This window comes from Vidua chalybeata (assembly GCF_026979565.1).
Source record: "Vidua chalybeata isolate OUT-0048 chromosome 33 unlocalized genomic scaffold, bVidCha1 merged haplotype SUPER_33_unloc_1, whole genome shotgun sequence".
Classification (NCBI taxonomy): Eukaryota; Metazoa; Chordata; class Aves; order Passeriformes; family Viduidae; genus Vidua; species Vidua chalybeata.
In genome coordinates this window covers 89,081-112,301 of record NW_026530291.1, presented here as the reverse complement: position 1 = coordinate 112,301, position 23,221 = coordinate 89,081, and the positions used below count along the sequence as shown (strand labels likewise).

Genomic DNA, 23,221 nt, shown 5'->3' with positions numbered 1-23,221 from the left:
CCCCGCTTCTGAGTGGGCGCCTCAGCGCCCCCCCCCCCCAAATTGAGGATTCCGCCGGGAGGGGCTGAGCGCGCACCCCAAAGGGGGGTGTTTTTTGGGGGGGGGGATCCCCCTCGTGACGTTTACAAGACCCCCCCCGGGTGGGGAGCAGCCCCCGGGGCGGGGGGCGATTCTTTGTCGCTGCTTTTTTTTTTTTTTTTTTTTTTTTTTTTTTTTTTGTACGTTTGTATTTAATTAATAATAATAATAATAATGATAATTGCGATAACGGCTCTGCTCGTGCTGAACCGGGGGGGGGGGGAAGCGGCGGGGTCGCGCGTGTTCCCCCCCTCCCCCTCCCGTGGGAAGCCCCCCGCGTGCACCGGCGTCAACGGAAGTGGGCGTGGCCGGGGCTTTCCCCGCTGACGCAACCGTGCCCATATATGGGCAGGCGGGAGAGGGCGGGGCTGTTCCGGGAACCCCCCCGGGGCCGCGATTCCCGGACGCGGGGGTGAGGGGGGTGGGGGGGGGACACACACACGAGGTTTCCGGGGCACCCCCGCCGCTCACCCGCATTTCCCGGGACCGCCCTGCCCGCCCCCGCCATCCCGGGGACCCCCCCCCGGCCCCATCCGGGGCTCCGCAGCCCGTCCCCGGGCCCCGCACCCCGCGTCTCTCCCGGTGCTTCACAGAGCCCGGGACCCCCGTTTGGCTCGCCCGGAGGGGCGTCCGGGCCCGTTAAACCCCTCCCCTTTCCGGTAAACCCCTCCCCTTTCCGTTGAACCCCGCCCTTTCCCTCAAACCCCGCCCTTTCCCTCAAACCCCGCCCTTTCCCTCAAACCCCGCCCTTTCCCTCAAACCCCGCCCCCGCGCAATGGCGCCACTCTCGAGTGACCCGCCCCCCGCGCCGAACCCCGCCCACTACACTAAACCCCGCCCCGTTCAGCCGCGCCCGCGCGCCGATTGGCGTTCGTTGTGGCCACGCCCGGCTAAGCCCCGCCCACGGCGGCCCCGCCCCGCCCCGCCATGGCGCTGTCCGCGCTGCAGCGGGACCCGGCGGGCGGGGGTCGCTTCGCCTCCGCCGTGCCCGGCCCGTGCCGCCGCCGGCCCTGCGCGCTCGGCGTGGACGAGGCGGGCCGGGGGCCGGTGCTCGGTGAGCCCGGGAGGGGATTCCCGCCGGGAACCGGGCCGGGGGGGCGGCTGCACGCGGCGCGGAGAGGGGTCCCGGGGCACCGGGGGTTGAGTTCGGGGGTCGGGGGTTTGGGTGGGAGGGGTCCCGGGGCACCGGGGGCTGAGTTTGAGGGTCCGGGGTTTGGGTGGGAGGGGTCCCGGGGCACCGGGGGCTGAGTTTGAGGGTCCGGGGTTTGGGTGGGAGGGGTCCCGGGGCACCGGGGGCTGAGTTTGAGGGTCCGGGGTTTGGGTGGGAGGGGTCCCGGGGCACCGGGGGGTGAGTTCGGGGGTCCGGGGTTTGGGTGGGAGGGGTCCCGGGGCACGGGGGTTTGGGTGGGAGGGGTCCCGGTATCCCGGGAGCTGAGTGGGAGGGGTCCCGGTGCACCGGGGGTTGAGTTCGGGAGTCTGGGGTTTGGGTGGAGAGGGTCCCGGGGCACCGGGGGGTGAGTTTGGGGGTCCCGGTACGCCGGGGGCTGAGTGGGAGGAGTCCCGGTGTACCGGGGGTTGAGTTTGGGGGTCCGGAGTTTGGGTGGGAGGGGTCCCGGTGCCCCGGGGGTTGAGTTTGGGGGTCCCGGTGCCCCGGGGGTTGAGTTTGGGGGTCCCGGTGCCCCGGTGCCCCCTCACCCGCCGTGTCCGGCCAGGGCCGATGGTTTACGCGATCTGCTACTGCCCCGAGGACAAACTGGAGGAACTGGAGGCGCTGGGGGTGGCAGGTGGGGGTCCCGGGGGGTCCCGGGGGGATCTGTGGGGGTCCTGGGGGGATCTCGGGGGTCTCGGGGGTATCTGTGGGGGTCTGGGGGTATCTGTGGGGGTCCCGGCGGGTCTGGGGGGATCTGTGGGGGTCCCGGGGGGATCTGTGGGGGTCCCGGCGGGTCTGGGGGGATCTGTGGGGGTCCCGGGGGGATCTGTGGGGGTCCCGGGGGAGCTCCGGGGGTCCCGGGGGGATCTGTGGGGGTCCCGGGGGGTCTGGGGGTATCTGTGGGGGTCCCCTCAGCCCCCGGACGCCCCCAGACTCGAAGACGCTGTCGGAGGCGGAGCGGGAGCGGCGCTTCGGGCTCCTGGAGGCCGCGGGGGATTTGGTGGGGTGGGCGCTGCAGGTGCTGCCCCCCGACCACATCTCGGCCTGCATGCAGCAGCGGTGAGACCCCCGGACCCTCCCCCAAAATAAAACAAAAAACAACAAACCCCCCCAGGCTCCCCTGATTCTCAGGGAGCCCCCCTCCCCCTCTTTTAGCACCTCTGGGTGCCCCCGACCCTCCTGCATCCCCCACCCCCCAGTTTGGGGGTGCTGGGGGGGGGGGGTGGGGGGGTGGGCTTGCAATTTGGGGGTGACGCCCCCCCCCCACGAACCCCCCCCCAGAGCCAAGTACAACCTGAACGAGCTGTCCCAGGACACGGCCACGGAGCTCATCCAGTTCGCGCTCGACTCGGGGGTGCAGGTGGCCCAGGTGGGATTTGGGGGGGCCCAGGTGGGATTTTGGGGGGCTGGGGGTGGCCCAGGTGGGATTTGGGGGAGCCCATGTGGGAGTTTGGGTGGCCCAGGTGGGATTTGGGGTGGCCCAGGTGGGATTTGGGGGGCCCAGGTGGGATTTTGGGGGGGCCCAGATGGGATTTTGGGTGGCCCAGGTGGGATTTGGGGGGGCCCAGGTGGGATTTTGGGGGGGCCCAGATGGGATTTTGGGTGGCCCAGGTGGGATTTGGGGGGGCCCAGGTGGGATTTTGGGTGGCCCAGGTGGGATTTTGGGGGGCCTGGGGCCACCCCGGGAATGGGGAATGGGAGGTGAGGGGACGCCACTTTGGTGTTCCCCTCGGTGCCTCAGTTTCCCTCACGGGTGATTTGGGGGGTCCCGAGCTGATTTGGGGGTCCCGGGTGATTTGGGGGGGTCCCAGTGGATTTGAGGGGTTCTGGGGTGATTTGGGGGGGGTCCCGGTGGGTTTGGGGGTCCCCGGGTGATTCGAGGAGGTCCCGGGGTCATTCGGGGGGGGTCCCAGGGTGATTTGGGGGTCCCAGTGGGTTTGGGGGTCCCAGGCTGATTCGGGGGGGTCCCGGTGGGTTTGGGGGTCCCAGGCTGACTCGGGGGGGTCCCAGGGTGATTTTGGGGTGTCCCGGTGGGTTTGGGGGGTCCCGGGGTGATTTTGGGGGGTCCCGGTGGGTTTGGGGGTCCCGCAGGTGTTCGTGGACACGGTGGGGCCGGCGGACAAGTACGAGGCGAGGCTGCGGCGGCGCTTCCCGGGGCTGGGGGTCACCGTGCGCCCCAAGGCCGACGCCCTGTACCCCGTGGTCAGCGCGGCCAGCATCTGCGCCAAGGTGGGGCTGAGCCCCCCCGGCAGCACCCCCAGACCCTGAACTGACACCCCAAAACCTGACCTGACACCCCAAATCCTGAACTGACCCCCCCCGGGACTGACCCCCCCCAGCAGCACCCCCGGACCCTGACCTGGCACCCCAAATCCTGACCTGACACCCCCGGACCCTGATCTGACACCCCAAATCCTGAACTGACCCCCCAGACCCTGACCTGACCCCCCCCGGGACTGACCCCCCCCCCCCCCGGCAGCACCCCCAGACCCTGAACTGACACCCCAAATCCTGACCTGACACCCCAAATCCTGAACTGACACCCCCCGGGACTGACCCCCCCCCCAGCAGCACCCCCAGACCCTGAACTGACACCCCAAATTCTGACCTGGCACCCCAAATTCTGACCTGACCCCCCAAACCTTGAACTGACACCCCCAGACCCTGAACTGACACCCCAAATCCTGAACTGACACCCCCCGGGACTGACCTCCCCCAGCAGCACCCCCGGACCCTGATCTGACACCCCAAATCCTGACCTGACACCCCAAATCCTGACCTGACACCCCCAGAACTGACCCCCCCAGCAGCACCCCCAGACCCTGAACTGACACCCCAAACCTTGATCTGACACCCCAAATCCTGACCTGACACCCCAAATTCTGATCTGACACCCCAAATCCTGAACTGACCCCCCCAAATCCTGACCTGACACCCCCCCCGGGACTGACCCCCCACCAGCAGCACCCCCAGACCCTGAACTGACCCCCCCCAAACCCTGACCTGACACCCCAAATCCTGAACTGATCCCCCAAATCCTGACCTGACACCCCCAAACCCTGAACTGACCCCCCCAAACCCTGACCTGACCCCCCCAAACCCTGACCTGACCTGACCCCCCCCAAATCCTGAACTGACCCCCCCAAACCCCAGAATTGACCCCTCAAACCCTGACCTGACCCCCCCAAACCCTCCCTCCCTTCCCAGGCCCCCCCCCCACATTTCCTCCAGCACCGCTGGCTTTTGCTGGGTGGGGGGCAGGGCGGGCAGGACCCTCCACTCCCCGTGAGCCCCCCCAGCCCCCCCTGAGCCCCCCCCGTGCCCCCCCAAGGTCGCCCGGGACCGGGCCGTGCTCCACTGGAACTTCGTGGAGGATTTGGGGGACCCCGACCGCGACTACGGCTCCGGGTACCCCAACGGTGAGCGCGGGGGGGTGTGGGGTGGGGGTTTCCAATTTTTGGGGTGCCCCTGACGCCCCCCCCACCCCTTTTTTTTTTTTTTTTTTTTTTTTTTTTTGCAGACCCCAAGACCAAGGAGTGGCTGAGGAGGAACCTGGAGCCGGTTTTTGGCTTCCCCCGCCTCGTCCGCTTCAGCTGGGGCACGGCGCAGGCGCTGCTGCAGAGGGGGGGGGTCCCGGTGCAGTGGTACGGGGGGGTCCTGGGGGGGTCCTGGGGGGTCCTAGAGGGTCCGGGGGGGGTCCTGGTGCAGTGGTACGGGGGGGCATGGGGGTCCTGGGGGGTACTGAGGGGGACACAGGGGGGTCCTGGGGGGAGCACGGAGGGTCTGGGGGGTCCGGGGGGGTCCTGGTGCAGGGGTATGGGGGGGCACGGGGGTCCTGGGGGGTCCGGGGGGAACACAGGGGGGTCCTGGGGGGAGCACAGAGGATCTGGGGAGCACTGGGGGCTGTTGGGGGGACCCGGTGCAGTGGTATGGGGGGGTCCTGAGGGGTCCGGGGGGTCCGGGGGGGTCCCGGTGCACTGGTACGGGGGGGTACTGGGGGGTCCTGGGGGGGCACAGGGGGGGTCCTGGGGCGGGGGTCCCAGGGGGACGGTCCCTGTTGAACTGGGGGGGGGGGGGGTCAGGGTGGGGGCGACCCTCCCCTCCCGCCCCCCCCCCAGGGCTGACGAGGACCCCGCCGAGGACCCCGGTGCCCCCCCCTCGGTGCTCTCCTACTTCGCCCGGAGCCCCCCCCGGCGCCCCCCCCACCGCTTCTTCCAGGAGCGCAGCCTGCGGCCCCTGGCCGAGCTGTGACCCCCCCCCCAAAAAAAAGGGGAGACCCCCCCCCCAAAAAAAAAAAAAAAAACCGGGCCCCCAACCCCAGCTGATTGTTTCCTAATAAACCATTTCAAACAACCCCGAATCTCTTTTATTTATTTAATTTTTTTTGGGGGGGGGGCTGCTGGAGCTGAGGGATTTTTGGGGGGTGGGGGATTGTGGGACCCCCCCCCCACCCCAGGATCGGGCTCCTCCCACCGGTGCCCCCCCCCCCAGGGTTAATCAGCCCCGGCCAAAGGCCCGGGAAGCGCCGTGGCCTCAATCCCGGGATTAAGGGGGGGGGGGTCTGATGGGGGGGGGTCACACCGGGGGGGGGGGGCGGGGGGTCCCGGAGCACCCCAATCCCCGAGCACCCCCCCCTCCCCCGTTTAGGGCCCGTTTTGGTTTTTTTTTTTGGGGGGGGAGGGTTCAGCACCGGGAGGGCTCTGATGGGGCGGGGGGGTCGTGGCGACCCAAATTACGGGCGGGGGGGGGGGGGGAGTGCAGACCCCTCCCCGCCGCCGTTCAGCACCGCGGACAGCGGGGGGAGCACCGGGACCGGGGGGATGGGGCGGGGCTGGGCGTGGCCAGGGCGTGGCCCGGGGGCGGGGCCTCCCGGGGGTCCCGGGTGATGGCGGAGGGCGGCTGAAAGGGGGGGGGGGGGCTGCGGGTACCGGGACCCCCCCGCACCGGCACCGGCACCGGCGCCATGGACGATTCGGGCGTGATCCGCCGGCGGCGGCTGCAGGTACCGGGGGTTCGGTACCGGGAATCGCTACCGGGAATCGCTACCGGGGGTTCGGTACCGGAGGTTCGGTACCGGGAATCGCTACCGGGGGTTCGGTACCGGAGGTTCGGTACCGGGAATCGGTACCGGGCTCGGGCAGTGGGGTGTCCGTACCGGGAGGGTAACGGTTACCGGCAGGGGGTCGGTACCGGGCGGGATGTCGGTACCGGAGGATGCAGGGGATCGGTCCCGGTGGGGTCACCGGAACTGGGATGAGGCGATCGGTACCGGAGGGATCGGATCGGCACCGGGGACTGCAGGCCCGTCCGCAGGGCGGTACCGGGCGGTGGGGGGGGGGGGGGTGCGGCAGCGCAGCCCCGGTACCGGGAAGGTCGATCCGGGCGCGGTCGGCACCGGGGGGGGGGGGGGGGGGGGGGGCGATGCGGGGTCGGTACCGGAGGGCGCTGCGGGCCCCGGGGGTGTCCGGGGCCGCCCGATCCGGTGGGGTTCGGCCATTTGGGGGGGGGGGGAGGACACGGAGGCCGCGGAGCCCCCCCCGCGGGGTCGGTCCGGTGCCGGGGGCGGGGGGGGGTCCGGGCCGCCCCCCACCCGTTGCCCCCCGTTGCAGAAGGATCTGCCGCTGCCGCGGAAGAGCAGCAGGTGAGACCCCCCCCCCCAAAAAACACCCCGTGCCCCCCCCCATTGCGCCCCAAGCCACGCCCCCTGCCCCGCCCAGGCCCCGCCCACTGCAGCCGCCGCGGGCCCCCCCCCCCCCAAACATCCCCCCCCCCCAAATCCCCGCCGCCGCCCAGGACCCCCGGAACCCCCCCCCCGGAGCCCCCCCCCCATGCCGATCCTGGCGGGCAGCAGCATGTTCCGCCGCACCAAGAGGTACCGGGGGGGCTCGGCCTTCCTCCCGCGCCGCCCTCATCCTCATCCTCAGCCTCCATGTCCATCCTCAGCCTTCAGCCTCATCCTTCGCCACCTTCCTCCCCTGCTCCACCCTCATCCTCCCCGTCCTTCGTCCTCGTGTTTGTCGCCCTTCCATCCTCATCCTCACCCTCATCTTCATCTTCATCCTCATCCTCCCCGTCCTTCGTCCTCGTGTTTGTCGCCCTTCCATCCTCATCCTCATCCTCACCCTCATCTTCATCTTCATCCTCATCCTCACCGTCCTTCGTCCTCGTGTTTGTCCCCCTTCCATCCTCATCCTCATCCTCACCCTCACTCTCCATCCTCATCCTCATCCTCCATCTCCCCCTCCTTCCTCACCGTCATCCTCATCCTCATCCTCATCCTCATCCTCCATCCTCATCCTCACCCTCATCCTCATCCTCATCCTCATCCTCACCCTCATCCTCCATCTCCCCCCTCCTTCCTCACCCTCCATCCTCATCCTCATCCTCCCCCCCCCCCCCCCCCCCCCCCCCCCCTCCCCCTCCCCGTTCTTGCCCCTCGACATTTTTTGGGGGGTGGGGGGGGGTTTGTGGGTGCCCCCCTCCCCCAGCCTTGTGACGTGGCGGTGGGGGGGGGGTGTCCGTGTGTGTGTGGGGGGGGTCTTGACCCCCCCCCACGACCCCACGACCCCCCCCCAGCTGCCGCACGAGCAACCGGAAGAGCCTGATCCTGACCAGCACCTCCCCCACCCTCCCGCGGCCCCACTCGCCGCTGCCCGGACACATCGGTGAGACCCCCGACCCCCCCCCCCCGGTGACCCCACACCCACCGGAGCCCCCCGACCCCCCCCCGGTGACCCCACACCCACCGGAGCCCCCCGACCCCCCCCCACACCCCCCGGTGACCCCCGACCCCCCCCCCGGTGTCCCCACACCCACCGGAGCCCCCCGACACCCCCCCGGCGACCCCACACCCACCGGAGCCCCCCGACCCCTCCCCAGAGTCACCCGGACCCAGCGGAGCCCCCCGACCCCCCCCCGGCGACCCCACACCCACCGGAGCCCCCCGACCCCTCCCCGGTGTCCCCAAATCCCCCCGCTGTCCCCAACCCCCCCCCCGATGTCCCCAAATTCCCCCCAGACCCCCCCCCCCAAAGGGACCCCCCCCAAACTGCCGGGAGCCCCCCAAGACCCCCCCCCCAAATGACCTGTGGGGACCCCCCCCCACCCTTTTTCCCTGGGGCGTGTCCCAATGGCTTGGCCCCGCCCACCCGCTCGCGGGGGGGGGAGGGCGTGGCCTGACAGGGCGGGGCGGTGACGTCACCCTCACCTGCCTGCCCAGGTAACAGCCCCCTGGACAGCCCCCGCAACTTCTCGCCCAGCGCCCCCGCGCACTTCTCCTTCGGCGCGTCCCGCCGGTGAGCGGGGCGGGGGCGGCACCGGGACACCGGGGGGGCTGAGGAGGGGTCTCTGGGGACACCGGGACACCGGCGGGGCTCGGGACACCGGGGGCGTTCAGTGGGGCTGGGGACACCGGGGACACCGGGGGAGCTGGGGGGGGTCTCTGGGGACACCGGGGACACCGGGGGGGCTGAGGGGGACACCGAGGACACCCGGGGGGCTGAGGAGGGGTCTCTGGGGACACCGGGGGGGGGGGCTGGGGACACCGGGGGGGCTGAGGGGGACACCGGGACACTGAGGGGGAGCTGGGGACACCGAGGACACCGGGGGGGCTGAGGGGGCTGGGGACACCGGGGGTCTCTGAGGACACCGGGGGGGGGGGGGGCTGAGTGGGGGTCTCCGGGGACAACCTCAGGGTCCGGGGGGGGGTCACTGCGCTCCGGGGGTGTCCCCAATGTCCGGGGAGTGACCCCAGTGTCCGGGGGGAGGGTGTCCGGGGGTGTCCGGGGGTCTCGGGGGCTCTGGGGGTGTCCCGGGGTGTCCCGGGGGGGTCCCGGGGGTCCCCTAACCGCCCCCCCCCCAGGGCTGACGGGCGCCGCTGGTCGCTGGCCTCGCTGCCCTCCTCGGGCTATGGCACCAACACCCCCAGCTCCACGGTCTCGGTGAGTCGGGGGGCCCGGGACCCCCCGAGACCCCCCCGGGGGCTGGGGGACGGGCTGGGGATTGGGGGGGACGGGCGGGGGGGGGGGGGGGGTCCGTGCTGGGTCTGGGGGGGGGACTGGGGAGAGATGTGGGGTCCAAAAGGGGCTGGGGGGTGACACGGGGGGAGTTCTGGGGGTCTAGAGGTGATTTGGGGGGTCCCGGGGTGCGGTGACATGGGGGTCCCGGGGGTCAGGGGTGATCTGGGGTCCCGGTGGGTTCGGGGTGACCCCGCGGAGCCGGTGCCGGCGGTGACGCGGGCGCGCAGTCCTCGTGCTCGTCGCAGGAGCGGCTGCACCAGCTGCCGGCGCAGCCCACGGCCGAGGAGCTGCGCTTCCTCTCCCGCCACTTCGGCAGCTCCGAGAGCCTCGCCGAGGAGGATGGGGGGGCCCGGGGGGGCGCGGCCGCCCCCCGACCCCGCTCCCGCAGCCTCAGGTGGGCCCGGGCACCGGCGGGAAACTGGCGGGATTTTAGGGGGGATTTTGGGGGGAAATTGGCGGGATTTTAGGGGGGATTTGGGGGGAATTGGGGGGGATTTGGGGGGGATGGAGGGGGATTTGGGGGGAAATTGGGGGGGGTTGCAGGGAAATTGGGGGGATTTTGGGGGGGTGGCGGTGGGGGGGATTTGAGGGGGGTGGTGGGGGGATTTGGGGGTTCTTTGTGGGGTTGGGGACAGGGGGGGCATTGTGGGGATAGGGAGGGGCCGGGATTTGGGGGAAAACTGGGGGGAATTGGGGGGGATTTGGGGGCAATTGGGGGGGATGGTGGGGGGGATTTGGGGGGAATTGGGGGGGGATATTTGGGGGGAATGTTGGTCCATAATTGGGGGGGGGGGATTTGGGGCCAGCAGGGGTTTAGGGAGGGGCCAGGATTTGGGGCTCACCCAAACTCGGGGGGCAGTGGGGCGACGCCGCGGCCATCGGGGGGTGGAACGGGGGGGGGGGGTAGGGGGTCCTGGGGGTGCCGAGGAGGGGGTGCTGGGGGTGGGGGGGGTGGGTGGGTGGGACACCGGGGGTCCCGCGGGTGCCAGCTGTGCCCCCCGTGCCAGCCCCGGGCGCTCGCCCTCGTCCCACGACAACGAGATCGTGATGATGAACCACGTGTACAAGGAGAGGTTCCCCAAGGTGGGGCTGGGGGCTCTGGGGGGGGGGGGCGCTACGGGGTCCTGGGGTGCCCCGGGGGGGGCTGTGCGTGCCCATGGGGCAGCTGTGGGGTCACCGTGGGTGCCATGGGGTCGCTGTGGGGTCTCTGTGGGTGCCATGGGGTCACTGTGGGGTCACTCTGGGTGCCATGGGGTCACTCTGGATGCCATGGGGTCACCGTGGGGTCACCGTGGGTCACTCTGGATGCCATGGGGTCACCGTGGGGGCTCTGGGTTCCCTGTGGGTGCCACGGGGTCACCGTGGTTCGCCGTGGATCACCGTGGGTCACTGTGGGTCGCCGTGGGGTCCCTGTGGGTGCCATGGGGTCACTCTGGGTGCCATGGGGTCACCGTGGGTCACCGTGGGTCACTCTGGGTGCCATGGGGTCACCGTGGGTCACTGTGGGTCACCGTGGGGTCACCGTGGGTCGCCGTGGGTCGCCGTGGGGTCACTGTGGGTCACTCTGGGTGCCATGGGGTCACCGTGGGTCACCGTGGGTCACTCTGGGTGCCATGGGGTCACCGTGGGTCACCCCGGGGTGCCGCAGGCCACGGCGCAGATGCAGGAGCGGCTGGAGGAGTTCGTGCGGGGCTGCGGCCCCGGCGGGACCCCGCTGGCCGACGGCGCCCTGAGCTTCATCCAGCACCAGCTGGCCGAGCTGGCCCGCGACTGCCTGGCCACGGCCCGGCTCGGCCTCATCACCGCCGGCTACTTCTGCGAGCTGCAGGAGAACATGGAGCGCCTGCTGCAGGACGTGAGCGGGGCCAGCGCGGGGCAGCGGCGGGCTAGTGGGGAACAACGGGGGCAACAGGGCAAATGGGGGCCAATGGGGCAAATGGGGAATGATGGGGGCCAACAGGGGCCAGCGGGGGCCAGCAGGGGGCAATGGGGGCAATGGGGCAATGGGGGCAACAGGGACAATGGGGGCAATGGGGCAAATGGGGGGCAATGGGGGCCAACAGGTGCCAGTGAGGGCCAAAGGGGAACGATGGGGAAAAATGGGGGCAACGGGGGGCAATGGGGGCAACGGGGGCCAGCGCGGGGCAGCGGGGGGCTAGTGGAGAACAACGGGGGGCAATGGGGGCAACGGGGCAAATGGGGAATGATGAGGGCCAACAGGGGCCAGCGGGGGCCAGCAGGGGGCAATGGGGGCAATGGGGGCCAGTGGGGGGCAACGGGGGCCAGTGGGGGGCAACGGGGGGCTAGTGGAGAACAACAGGGGCAACAGGGCAAATGGGGGGCAACGGGGGGCAACGGGGGCAATGGGGCAAATGGGGGGCAATGGGGGCCAACAGGTGCCAGTGAGGGCCAAAGGGGAACGATGGGGAAAAATGGGGGCAATGGGGGGCAATGGGGGCAACAGGGGCCAGCGCGGGTCAGCGGGGGGCTAGTGGAGAACAACGGGGGCAACGGGGCAAATGGGGGGCAATGGGGGGCAACGGGAGCCAGCAGGGAACAACGGGGGCCAATGAGAGCCAGTGGTGGCCAATGTGGGCCAGTGGGGGCCAGCGGGGTCCGGAAGGACCCAGCAGGGACCCAATGGCTCAGCACGAGCCCGAGGGACCCCCAAGTGTCCCCAAGTGTCCCCAGGTGTCCCCAGGTGTCCCCGTGACCCCCCCCGTGCCCCCCCCCAGGCCTACGAGCGCTCCGAGTCGGAGGAGGTGGCCTTCATCACCCAGCTGGTGAAGCGGCTCCTCATCATCATCTCCCGGCCCGCGCGCCTGCTCGAGTGCCTGGTGAGGCCCTGTCCCCACCCCCTCACCTGTGCCACGCCCTCACCTGTCCCCTGCCCGTGTCCCACCCCCCCTCACCTGTGTCCCCCCCCCCCCCCGGCAGGAGTTCGACCCCGCGGGGCTGTCCCAGCTGCTGGTGGCCACCGCGGGCCGGGCCGAGGGGCCACTGCGGGCCGACACCCCCCGGTACCTGCTGAGACAGCTGGGCCGGGCACGGGGGGGACGCGCAGGTACGGGGGCACCTGTGGGGGCACCTGTGGGGAGAGATGTGGTGGGGACACCTGTGGGGACACCTGTGGGGAGAGATGTGGTGGGGACACCTGTGGGGACACCTGTAGGGAGAGATATGGGGGGACACCTGTGGGGACACCTGTGGGGACAGGTGTGGTGGGGACAGGTGTGAGGAGAGATATGGGGGGACACCCGCAGGGACACCTGTGTGGACAGGTGTGGTGGGGGCACCTGTGGGGACACCCGTGGGGACACCTGTGGGGATACCTGTGGGGACAGGTGTGAGGGGAGATATGGGGGGACACCTGTGGTGACACCTGTGGGGACACCTGTGGGGACAGGTGTGAGGGGACACCCGCGGGGACACCTGTGTGGACAGGTGTGGTGGGAACAGGTGTGAGGAGAGATATGGGGGGACACCTGCGGAGACACCTGTGGGGACACCTGTGGGGACACCTGTGGGGACACCTGTGTGAGGGGAGATATGGGGGGACACCCGCGGGGACACCTGTGTGGACAGGTGTGGTGGGGACACCTGCGAGGATACCTGTGGGGACACCTGTGTGGACAGGTGTGGTGGGGACACCTGTAGGGACACTTGTGGGGACACCTGTGGGGACAGGTATGGTGGGAACAGGTGTGAGGAGAGATATGGGGGTACACCTGTGGGGATACCTGTGGGGACAGGTGTGAGGGGAGATATGGGGGGACACCCATGGGGATACCTGTGGGGATATCTGTGGGGACACATGTGGGGACACCTGAGGGGACAGGTGTGAGGGGACAGGTGTGGGGTGTGCAGATGTGGGGGACAGTCGTGGAGTGGGGGGGTTTGGCACATAGCGGGGACACACAGGCAGGTATGGAGGGGCACACCTGTCCCCCCCCCCTTCACCCCCCCCCCACACCCCCACGTGTGCCCCCCGTGTCCCCCCCAGACGTGCTGCACCTGGAGGAGCCCGACAGCAGCGGCACCAACACGCCGGAGCCCGAGGAGGGGGCTGAGGTGGGTGCTGGCTCCCCCCGTGTGTCCCCCCCCCCTGCCCCCCGTGTCCCTGCCATGTCACCTGTCCCCCCCCGAGTCCCTGCCATGTCACCTGTCCCCCCCCGAGTCCCTGCCATGTCACCTGTCCCCCCCCGCCCCCGTGTCCCTGCCATGTCACCTGTCCCCCCCCGTGTCCCTGCCATGCCACCTGTCCCCCCCCGTGTCCCTGCCATGTCACCTGTCCCCCCCCCCCCGTGTCCCTGCCATGTCACCTGTCCCCCCCCGTGTCCCTGCCATGCCACCTGTCCCCCCCCGTGTCCCTGCCATGTCACCTGTCCCCCCCCCCCCCCGCGTCCCCAGGGCCGCGCCGCCGTCCCCAGGCCCAAGGAGCCGCCAGGTGAGAGCGACTTCGAGACCATCAAACTCATCAGCAACGGCGCCTACGGGTGAGGGGGGTCCCGGGGGGGGTCCCGGGGGTCTCCCGGGGCCGTGCCCTGACCCCTCCCCGCGGCAGGGCGGTGTACCTGGGGGGGGGTCCCGGGGGGGTCCCGGGGGTCTCCTGGGGACGTGCTGTGACCTGTCCCCGCGGCAGGGCGGTGTACCTGGGGGTCCCGGTGGGGTCCCGGGGTGGATCCCGGTGGGGTTCCCAAGGGGGGTCCCAGGGGTCCCGGGGGTCCCGAGCCGTGCCCTGACCCCTCCCCGCCGCAGGGCGGTGTACCTGGGGGTCCCGGTGGGGATCCCGAGGAGGGTCCCGGTGGGGATCCCGGGGGAGGTCCCGGGGGTCCCGGTGGTCCCGGGCCGTGCCCTGACCCCCCCCCCCGCAGGGCGGTGTACCTGGTGCGGCACACGGCCACGCCGCAGGGCGGTGTACCTGGGGGGGATCCCGGGGGGGTTCCCGAGGGAGGTCCCGGGGGAGGTCCGGGGGGGGGTCCCGGGGAGCATTCCGGGGGTCTCGGGGGTCCCGGGGCCGTGCCCTGACCCCCCCCGCCGCAGGGCGGTGTACCTGGGGGTCCCGGTGGGTTTCCCGAGGGGGGTCCCGGGGGGGATCCCGGGGGTCCCGGGGCTGTGCTCTGACCCATCCCCGCGGCAGGGCGGTGTACCTGGGATCCCGGTGGGGTTCCCGGTGGGGATCCCGGGGGAGGTCGGGGGGGTCCCGGGGGTCCCGGAGCCGTGCCCTGACCCACCCCCCCGCCGCAGGGCAGTGTACCTGGTGCGGCACACGGCCACGCGGCAGCGCTTCGCCATGAAGAAGATCAACAAGCAGAACCTGCTGCTGCGGAACCAGGTGCAGCAGGCCTTCGTGGAGCGCGACATCCTCACGTTCGCCGAGAACCCCTTCGTGGTCAGCATGTTCTGCTCCTTCCAGACCCGCCGCCACCTCTGCATGGTCATGGAGTACGTGGAAGGTGGGGCCGCGCCTCGCGACAGGGGCGGCGGCGGCGCGATAGGGGCGGGGGCGTCGCGATAGGGGCGGCGGCGTCGGGTTATGGGGCTGGGTGTGGGGATATCGCGATGGGTAAAGGGGATATGGGGCTGGATATCGGGATAGGTATTGGGATATAGGGCTGGGTGTTGGGATATGGGGCCGGATATCACGATATGGGGCTGGGTGTCGGGATATCGCGATGGGTAAAGGGGATATGGGGCTGGATGTTGGGATATGGCGATGGGTATTGGGATATGGGGCTGGATGTCACGATATGGGGTTGGGTGTCGGGATATCGGGATAGGTATTGGGATATAGGGTTGGGTGTTGGGATATGGGGCTGGATGTCACGATATGGGGCTGGGTGTCGGGATATCGCGATAGGTATTGGGATATAGGGCTGGGTGTTGGGATATGGGGCTGGGTGTGGGGATATCGGGATGGGTAAAGGGGGATATGGGGCTGGGTGTTGGGATATGGGGATGGATATTGGGATATGGGGCCGGATATGGAGCTGGGTATCAGGTTATGAGGATGGGTGTTGGGATATGGGGCTGGGTGTGGGGATATCGCGATGGGTAAAGGGGATATGGGGCTGGGTGTCGGGATATCTGGGTAGGTCTTGGGACATAGGGCTGGGTGTTGGGATATGGGGCTGGATGTCACGATATGGAGCTGGATATCATGATATGGGGCCGGGTATCAGGTTATAGGGCTGGGTATCAGGTTATGGGGCTGGGTGTGGGGATATCACGATGGGTAAAGGGGATATGGGGCTGGGTGTCGGGATATGGGGCTGGATGTCACGATATGGGGCCGGGTATCAGGTTATAGGGCTGGGTATCAGGTTATGGGGCTGGGTGTCGGGATATGGGGCGGGATGTCACGATACGGGGATGCAGACGGGGATGTGGGGCTGGGTTCTGCGGTAACAGCTGTCCCCATGCCCCCCCCACGTCCCCATCTGTCCCCACTTCCCCTCGTGCCCCACATGTCCCTACATCCCCCCTGTCCCCCCATGTCCCCAATGTCCCCGGTGTCCCTGGTGTTCCCCCATGTCCCCCATGTCTCCCCTGTCCCTGATGTCCCCGTGTCCCCGATACCCCGATGTCCCCAATGTCCCCAATGTCCCCAATATCCCCAATGTCTCCCCTGTCCCCGATATCCCCAATGTCCCCGATGTCTCCGGTGTCCCCAATATCCCTGATGTCCCCAATGTCCCCGGTGTCCCCCCTGTCCCTGATGTCCCCAATGTCCCCGATACCCCAATTTCCCCAATATCCCTGATGTCCCCCCTGTCCTCGATGTCCCCAATGTCCCCGATACCCCAATATCCCCGATGTCCCCGATATCCCCAATGTCCCCAATGTCCCTGGTGTCCCCCCCATCCCCGATGTCCCCAATATCCCCAATGTCCCCCCTGTCCCCGATACCCCAATGTCCCCGTGTCCCCGATGTCCCCAATATCCCCGATGTCCCCAATGTCCCCCCTGTCCCGATGTCCCCGGTGTCCCCCCCGTCCCCAATGTCCCTGGTGTCCCCAATATCCCCAATGTCCCCAATATCCCCGATGTCCCCGATGTCCCCGATGTCCCTGGTGTCCCTGATGTTCCTGTGTCCCCGTGTCCCCGGTGTCCCCGATGTCCCCGATACCCCAATATCCCCGATGTCCCCGATGTCCCCGATGTCCCCCATGTCCCTGATGTCCCCGGTGTCCCTGTGTCCCCGATGTCCCCGATGTCCCCAATACCCCAATATCCCCCCTGTCCCCGATGTCCCTGATGTCCCCGATGTCCCTGATGTCCCCGATGTCCCCCCTGTCCCCAATGTCCCCGGTGTCCCCAGGCGGGGACTGTGCCACGCTGCTGAAGCACATCGGGGCGCTGCCGCTGGAGCTGGCCCGGCTCTACTTCGCCGAGACCGTGCTGGCTCTGGAGTACCTGCACACCTACGGCATCGTGCACCGCGACCTCAAACCCGACAAGTGCGCCCGGGGCTGGGGGGGGGGGGGGGCTCACCTGGGCCCCGCCCGGCTCACCTGGGCCCCGCCCGGCTCACCTGCGCGTCCCCCGCAGCCTCCTGATCACCTCGCTGGGCCACGTGAAGCTGACGGATTTCGGGCTCTCCAAGATGGGGCTGATGAGCCTCACGACCAACCTGTACGAGGGGCACATGGAGAAGGACGCGCGGGAGTTCCGCGACAAGCAGGTGGGTGCTGCAGGTGTGCCCAGGTGTGCCCAGGTGTGCCCAGGTGTGCTAGGTGGGTACTGCAGGTGTGCCCAGGTGTGCCCAGGTGTGCTAGGTGGGTACTGCAGGTGTGCCCAGGTGTGCCCAGGTGTGCCCAGGTGTGCCCAGGTGTGCTAGGTGGGTGCTTCAGGTGTGCCCAGGTGTGCCCAGGTGTGCTAGGTGGGTACTGCAGGTGTGCCCAAGTGTGCCCAGGTGTGCTAGGTGGGTGCTTCAGCTGTGCCCAGGTGTGCCCAGGTGTGCTAGGTGGGTACTGCAGGTGTGCCCAGGTGTGCCCAGGTGTGCCCAGGTGTGCTAGGTGGGTGCTGCAGGTGTGCCCAGCTGTGCCCAGGTGTGCCAGGTGTGCTAGGTGGGTACTGCAGGTGTGCCCAGGTGTGCTAGGTGGGTGCTGCAGGTGTGCCCAGGTGTGCCCAGCTGCCCTCAGGTGTGCCAGGGGCAGGGCGGGACGGGGTCAGGGGACCGGGCGTGTCTGCAGCGGCCTCGGGGGCGTGTCCCCTGCTGAGCCCACCTGTCGCCAGGTGTGCGGCACCCCCGAGTACATCGCGCCCGAGGTGATCCTGCGCCAGGGCTACGGGAAGCCCGTGGACTGGTGGGCCATGGGCATCGTCCTCTACGAGTTCCTGGTGGGCTGCGTGCCCTTCTTCGGGGACACCCCCGAGGAGCTCTTCGGGCAGGTGATCTCAGGTGTGGCCCCTGGGAACACGGGGGGGGACACGGGGCAGGTGACCTCAGGTGTGGCCTGCAGGGACGCGGGGGGGACACGGGACAGGTGACCTCAGGTGTGGCCTGCAGGGACGCGGGGGGGACACGGGGCAGGTGACCTCAGGTGACACAGCAGGATGGGCACATGGGGTGGCGTGGGGACACGGACACGGGGACGGGACAGGTGACCTCAGGTGTGGCCCCTGGGGACACAGGAGGGGGACACGGGGCAGGTGACCTCAGGTGTGGCCTGCAGGGATGCAGGGGGGGGACACAGGGCAGGTGACCTCAGGTCCGGGGCCTGTGCTCAGCTGTCCCCTCCGTGTCCCCCCCATGTCCCCCCCGTGTCCCCCCCGTGTCCCCCTGCCAGACGAGATCCTGTGGCCGGAGGGGGACGAGGCTCTGCCCCCGGACGCGCAGCACCTCATCTCCTGCCTCCTGCAGCCGGACCCGCTGCGGCGCCTCGGGGCGGGTGAGACCCCCAGACCCCCCCACCACCCACCCCGGGACACCCCCCCCCCCCCCAAAACTCCCCCGGACCCCCCTGAGCCGGCGCTGCCGCGCAGGGGGGGCTCAGGAGGTGAAGGCCCACGGGTTCTTCGCCGCGCTCGACTGGACGGGGCTGCTGCGGCAGAAAGCCGAGTTCGTGCCGCACCTGGAGTCCGAGGAGGACACGAGCTACTTCGACAGTGAGAGACCCCCCCCCCCCGGGACCCCCCCCCCAGACCCGCCCCGGGACCCCCCCCCTCCCCCCCACCGGGGACCCCCTGTGGGATATCCCTGGGATTCCCCTTGGATCACCCCTGGGACCCCCCCAGCCCCTCCCAGGCTCTCCTTGTGGTTCCTCCCCCCCCCCCCCACCCCGGGGTCACCTCAAGGCCCCCCCCCAAGCCCACACCTGTCCCCGCCCCCCCCCAGCGCGGTCGGACAGGTACCCCCACGTGACGTCGTACGAGGACGAGGACACGACGGAGGACGAGCCCGTGGAGATCCGGCAGTTCTCGTCCTGCTCGCCCCGGTTCAGCAAGGTGGGGCTGGGACAGGGACAGGAGGGGACAGGAGGGGACAGGGACAGGGACAGGGAGATGGACAGGGGACAGGGACAGGAGGGGACAGGGACAGGGACAGGGAGATGGACAGGGGACAGGGACAGGAGGGGACAGGGACAGGGACAGGGAAAGGGACAGAGAGGGGACAGGGACAGGGAGGGGACAGGGACAGGGACAGGGACAGGGACAGGGACAGGAGGGGACAGGGACAGGGACAGGGACAGGGACAGGGACAGGGACAGGTGGGCGCAGGGGGTGGGGGGACACAGGTGTGCGGAGGAGGGATGGAAATTTGGGGGCGTGGGGGACGCGTGGGGGCTGGGATGGTCCCGTGGGTCTCGGGCCTGACGGTGGGCGTGCCCAGGTGTGCCCAGGTGTGCCCAGCTGTGCCCAGCTGTGACCAGGTGCGCTCCCGCAGGTGTACAGCAGCCTGGAGCAGCTCTCGCAGGAGCCCAAGCCCAAGGGGCGCCCGCGGGACGAGGGGAGACGCGACGGCTTCGCCCGCGAGCACGGCTGGAGAACGGCATCACCTGAGCTGTGCGCACCTGGCGGGGCCGGGGCCGGGCCGGGGGGAGCCCGGGGCCGCGCGGGGGTCCCTAACCCCCATCCCCGCCCGTTTCCCCGCAGGAAGCACCGCTCGGCGGGGGAAGGGCCGCCCCCCGAGGGCGAGGGCAGCCCCCCACCGGGCGCCCGCCGCCGTTTCTCGGCGCTGCTGGAGCCGGCGCGCCCCGCGGCTCCCCCCGAGGAGCGGCCGTGCCCCCGCAACGGCGGCCGCGAGGGAGGCGCGGACGGAGCCAGCGAGGAGCCGGGTGCGTCCCGGGAAGGTGGGGAGGGGTCCCCGGCGCGCCCCCGGGTCCCTTCACCGCCGCCCGTGTCCGTCCCCCCGGCAGGGGAGCGAGCGCCGCGGGCCGCGGAGCCGCCCCCGCCCCGCACCGAGCTGGGGCTGCGGCGGCCGCGACACCCGGGGGTGGCCCCCGCCGAGGCCGGGGGGGACAAGCGCAGCCCCCGCGCCCCCGGGAAGGTCACCAAGTCGGCGTCGGCCACCGCGCTGTCCGTCATCATCCCCAGCGGTGGGTGACACCCCCGGGACCCTCCCCAGGGAGCCCAAATCCCCCCCCCCCCGAGACCCTCCTATTCCCAGGGATCTCCTCCCAGGGAGCCCAAATTCCCCCCCGGGACCTTCCCAGGGACCCCAAATCCCCCCGGGATTCCCCCAGGGAGCCCAAATCCCCCCGGGACCCTCCCCAGGGAGCCCAAATCTCCCCCGGGACCCCCCTATTCCCAGGGATCTCCTCCCAGGGAGCCCAAATCCCCCCGAGACCCTCCCCAAGGACCCCAAATCCCCCCAGGATCCTCCCCAGGGACCCCGAATGCCCCCGGGATTCTCCCAGGGACCCCAAATCCCCCCGGGACCCCCCTAAAGGACCCTCCCCGAAGGACCCCAAACACCCAGGGACCCCTCCACCCCCCGGGTCCCCACGGGAGAGGGGCTGGGAGTTCCTGTGGGTGGTGGGACCCCAGATGCCGTGGATTTGGGGTCTCCCATGGGGTTCCTGTGGGTGGTGGGACCCCCAGTCCCACGGATGGGGTGTCCCCGGTCCCGGTGGGTGCCCGTGGGGGGTCTGAGTGGGAGGGGGGGGGGGTTTCTCCCTGGGGTTTTTTTTTTTTGGGTGGCGGTCAGCGGGGTCTGGGGGCGCAGGGGAGGCGCCCGGCTCGTCCCCCCTGGGCAGCCCCATGTCCCCGCGGTCGCTGTCGTCGGACCCCTCGTCGCGGGACTCGTCGCCGGGCCGGGAGCTGGCCCCGGCCGTGGCCGCCCCGCCGCGCTCGCCCATCGCCATCCCCCGGCCCGGCAAGAAGTTCGGCTTCACCCTCCGCGCCATCCGCGTCTACCTGGGCGACAGCGACGTGTACAGCGTGCACCACGTCGTCTGGGTCAGGGACACCGGGGGCACGGCGGCGGTGACACGGGGACGGCGGGGGGGGGGGGGATTTTTGGGGCAGGAGCGGGGACAAGCGGGGACGGGGTTTCTGCCGGCGGTGGCAGCGCCCGGTGTCGCTTGGGCGAGGGGACACGGAGGGGGACACGGAGGGGGACACGGAGGGGGACAAGGTGTGTGTGTGGGGGGGGGGGGGGTCCGGTGCGCGGCCATCCAGGTGCGTTTTGGGGAACCCCCGATTTGGGGAACAGGGAGGTGGGGGACGGGGGGTGTCGCGTCCGAGGTGCGCCGTGGGTGACGCCGTTTTTTTTTTTTTGGGGGGGGGGTGGCAGCACGTGGAGGAGGGGGGCCCCGCGCAGGAGGCCGGGCTGTGCGCCGGGGACCTGATCACGCACGTGAACGGGGAGCCGGTGCACGGGCTGGTGCACACCGAGGTGGTGGAGCTCATCCTCAAGGTGGGGGCACCGGGGTGAAGGGGGCGGCGGTCATGGGGTGCGGGGGGTCGCAGCGCGCTCTGGGGTCACCGGGGGGTCATGGCGGTGGTCGGGGGGGGGGTGAGGCCCGGTGGGTGTTGGGGGTCGCGCCCGTGACGCGCTGTCGCCCAGAGCGGGACGAAGGTGCTGGTGACGACGACGCCGCTGGAGAACACCTCGATCCGCCTGGGCCCCGCGCGGCGCCGCAGCGCCCGCGCCAAGATGGCCCGGAGGAACCGCCGCGGGGGCACCGGGAGCGGCCACGAGAGGTGGGCACCGGGCGGTGGCACCGGGGGGGTGGCGCCGGGGAGGGAGCACCGGGGGGATGTAACCGGTCCTCCCGGCCGCCAGGCGGCGCAGCGCGCTGTTCCGGCACCTCGCCCGCCAGGCCTCGCTGCTGCACACGAGCCGCTCGCTGACGTCACTGAGCCGCTCGCTCTCCTCCTCCGACTCGCTGCCCGCCTCCCCCACGCACGCGCGGGCGCGCGACCCCGGTAAGGGGCGGGGCCGCGGGAGCGGTAAGGGGCGGGGGCTTGAGGAAGGGGCGTGGCCACCGGCGCCCGGTGCCCGGTGCTTCCCCCCCCCCGCGCTCACCCCGTTCCCCGCAGGGGCCTCGCCGCCCAGCAGCTCGCCGGGCTCCAGCGCTCCGCCGTCGCCGGCGGGGCCGCACCTGCGGCCGAGCTCCCTGCAGGGGCTGTCGCCGAAGCTGCAGCGGCAGTACCGGGCGGCGCGGTGCCGCTCGGCCGGCAGCATCCCGCTCTCGCCGCTCGCCCACACGCCCTCGCCGCCCGCCGCCTCGCCGCCCGCCTTCCCCGCCAAGCTGCACCCCAAGGCCGCCGAGTCGCCGCGCCTCGCCCGCCGCGGGCTCCCGGAGAAGGCGGCGCCGGGGCCGCCCCGCAAGCTGGGGCTGGAGCCGCCCCGCAAGGACTTCCCGGCCGAGCCGCCGCTGCAGAGCTTGGCCGAGTGGGACGGCGAGGGTCCGGCCGAGCCGCCCCCTCCCGCGCCCCCCGCCCGCCGCCTGGGCCGGCAGGAGCTGCCGCTGCTGCTCGGGGGCCCCCCCGGGGCAGAGCCGCCCCCCGCGGCACCGGAGGAGACCGAGAGGGGGGCGCGGGGTGCCCCCAAGGCGCTCAGCCCGGTGCAGGAGCACGAGCGCGGGGGGGCGGCCCCGGGGGGGGGACCCCCGGTGCCCATCGTGGTGGTGGGGCCCGGCGCGACCCCCGGGGACCCCCGGAGCGCCGCGGGCCCCCCCGGGCGCTGAGCTTTACCCGAGCCCCCCACCCCCCCCCCCAAACCCCCCGTCTGTAAATAGGGTGGGGGGGCACCCCGGGACCCCCCAGGCATGCGGGGGTCGCGCCGCCCCCCCCCCCGGCCCCTCCCCGCGTACGCGAAGGGTTAATACTGTGACACACCCCCCCGTGTGACGTCACCGACCCGGCACACCCCCCCCGGTGTGATGTCATCGACCCGGACGAACCCACCCCACCCCCTCCAGGGTGATGCCCCTCTCTTCCCCCCTCCCGGTCTCCCGTTTGCCCTCGGTTATGGCTCCCGGTGCTGACGTCAGAGCGGTGATGACGTCACAGCACCGATGTCACGGGCGGGGCGCGGGCGCTGCTCTGATGTCACTTGGGGGAAGGGGATGGGGATGGTGACGTCATCCCCTCGAGCGTGATGTCACGGCCGCTGCGGAATCGATGATGTCACGGCTGTGGCATCACCGGCGGCCTTCGAGTGCTGACGTCACCGCTGTGACGTCACCGGAGGTGCGAGGGCGGTGATGTCACAGCTGCAGTGACCGCCGAGGTGGTGGGGGGTGTGTGTGTGTGTGTTTAGGCCCGTTTCCCACCCGGTGATGACGTCACACGAGGGCCGGCCAAGCCGGTGACATCACCAACACCCCCCCGTGACATCATCACTCCCCTTCCCCCCGTTCTCGCTATGCAAACGCCCCCCGGGCAGGGGGGGCCGGGGGGGGTCCCGGGGACCAATAAAGGCTGTACAGCACCGAGCCCCGGCTGTCCTGCGCTGGGGGCACCGGGGGGACACCGGGGGGAACACGGGCTGAGGGACACCCGCCATGGCGTGCGGCCATCG

At 70.8% G+C, this 23,221-nt stretch overlaps 2 protein-coding genes across 5 annotated transcripts; both read left to right on the top strand.

Annotated features, from left to right (window-relative positions):
- Positions 1–994: 994 nt before the first annotated feature.
- RNASEH2A (ribonuclease H2 subunit A) lies at positions 995–5,581 on the top strand. The gene is made up of 8 exons (XM_053933069.1): positions 995–1,132; positions 1,791–1,862; positions 2,161–2,287; positions 2,510–2,597; positions 3,320–3,457; positions 4,560–4,647; positions 4,749–4,872; positions 5,347–5,581. Exons 1-8 carry the CDS (start codon positions 1,006–1,008, stop codon positions 5,477–5,479), a joined length of 897 nt encoding a protein of 298 aa, XP_053789044.1. The 5' UTR covers positions 995–1,005; the 3' UTR covers positions 5,480–5,581.
- A 471-nt stretch (positions 5,582–6,052) lies between these two features.
- On the top strand, positions 6,053–23,135 carry MAST1 (microtubule associated serine/threonine kinase 1). 4 transcript variants are annotated; one of them, XM_053933035.1, is made up of 27 exons: positions 6,053–6,230; positions 6,841–6,869; positions 7,805–7,893; positions 8,448–8,523; positions 9,090–9,168; positions 9,474–9,640; positions 10,254–10,329; positions 10,895–11,101; positions 11,982–12,083; positions 12,184–12,310; positions 13,250–13,317; positions 13,657–13,742; positions 14,494–14,702; positions 16,568–16,706; positions 16,798–16,930; positions 17,485–17,650; positions 18,039–18,140; positions 18,235–18,357; positions 18,587–18,696; positions 19,136–19,254; positions 19,345–19,526; positions 19,608–19,787; positions 20,417–20,649; positions 20,987–21,109; positions 21,260–21,396; positions 21,479–21,621; positions 21,736–23,135. In XM_053933035.1, exons 1-27 carry the CDS (start codon positions 6,192–6,194, stop codon positions 22,383–22,385), a joined length of 3,894 nt encoding a protein of 1,297 aa, XP_053789010.1. In that variant the 5' UTR covers positions 6,053–6,191; the 3' UTR covers positions 22,386–23,135. The 4 variants fall into 4 exon arrangements, with proteins under 4 accessions (XP_053789010.1, XP_053789011.1, XP_053789009.1 ...); XM_053933036.1 differs by having other exon boundaries at positions 6,838–6,869; positions 9,492–9,640; XM_053933034.1 differs by having other exon boundaries at positions 6,838–6,869.
- The last annotated feature ends 86 nt before the right edge of the window (positions 23,136–23,221 follow it).

What these genes read in the sequence shown, in the direction of transcription:
- RNASEH2A (XM_053933069.1), top strand. Translation starts at nt 1,006, where the DNA reads ATGGCGCTGTCCGCGCTGCAGCGGGACCCGGCGGGCGGGGGTCGCTTC. An exon ending in GGGCCGGGGGCCGGTGCTCG is followed by an intron (nt 1,133 to 1,790) that starts GTGAGCCCGGGA and finishes GTGTCCGGCCAG; the next exon opens with GGCCGATGGTTTACGCGATC. An exon ending in CGGGGGTGCAGGTGGCCCAG is followed by an intron (nt 2,598 to 3,319) that starts GTGGGATTTGGG and finishes GGGGTCCCGCAG; the next exon opens with GTGTTCGTGGACACGGTGGG.
- MAST1 (XM_053933034.1), top strand. Translation starts at nt 6,192, where the DNA reads ATGGACGATTCGGGCGTGATCCGCCGGCGGCGGCTGCAG. An exon ending in AGAACGGCATCACCTGAGCT is followed by an intron (nt 19,255 to 19,344) that starts GTGCGCACCTGG and finishes GTTTCCCCGCAG; the next exon opens with GAAGCACCGCTCGGCGGGGG. An exon ending in TGGTGGAGCTCATCCTCAAG is followed by an intron (nt 21,110 to 21,259) that starts GTGGGGGCACCG and finishes GCTGTCGCCCAG; the next exon opens with AGCGGGACGAAGGTGCTGGT.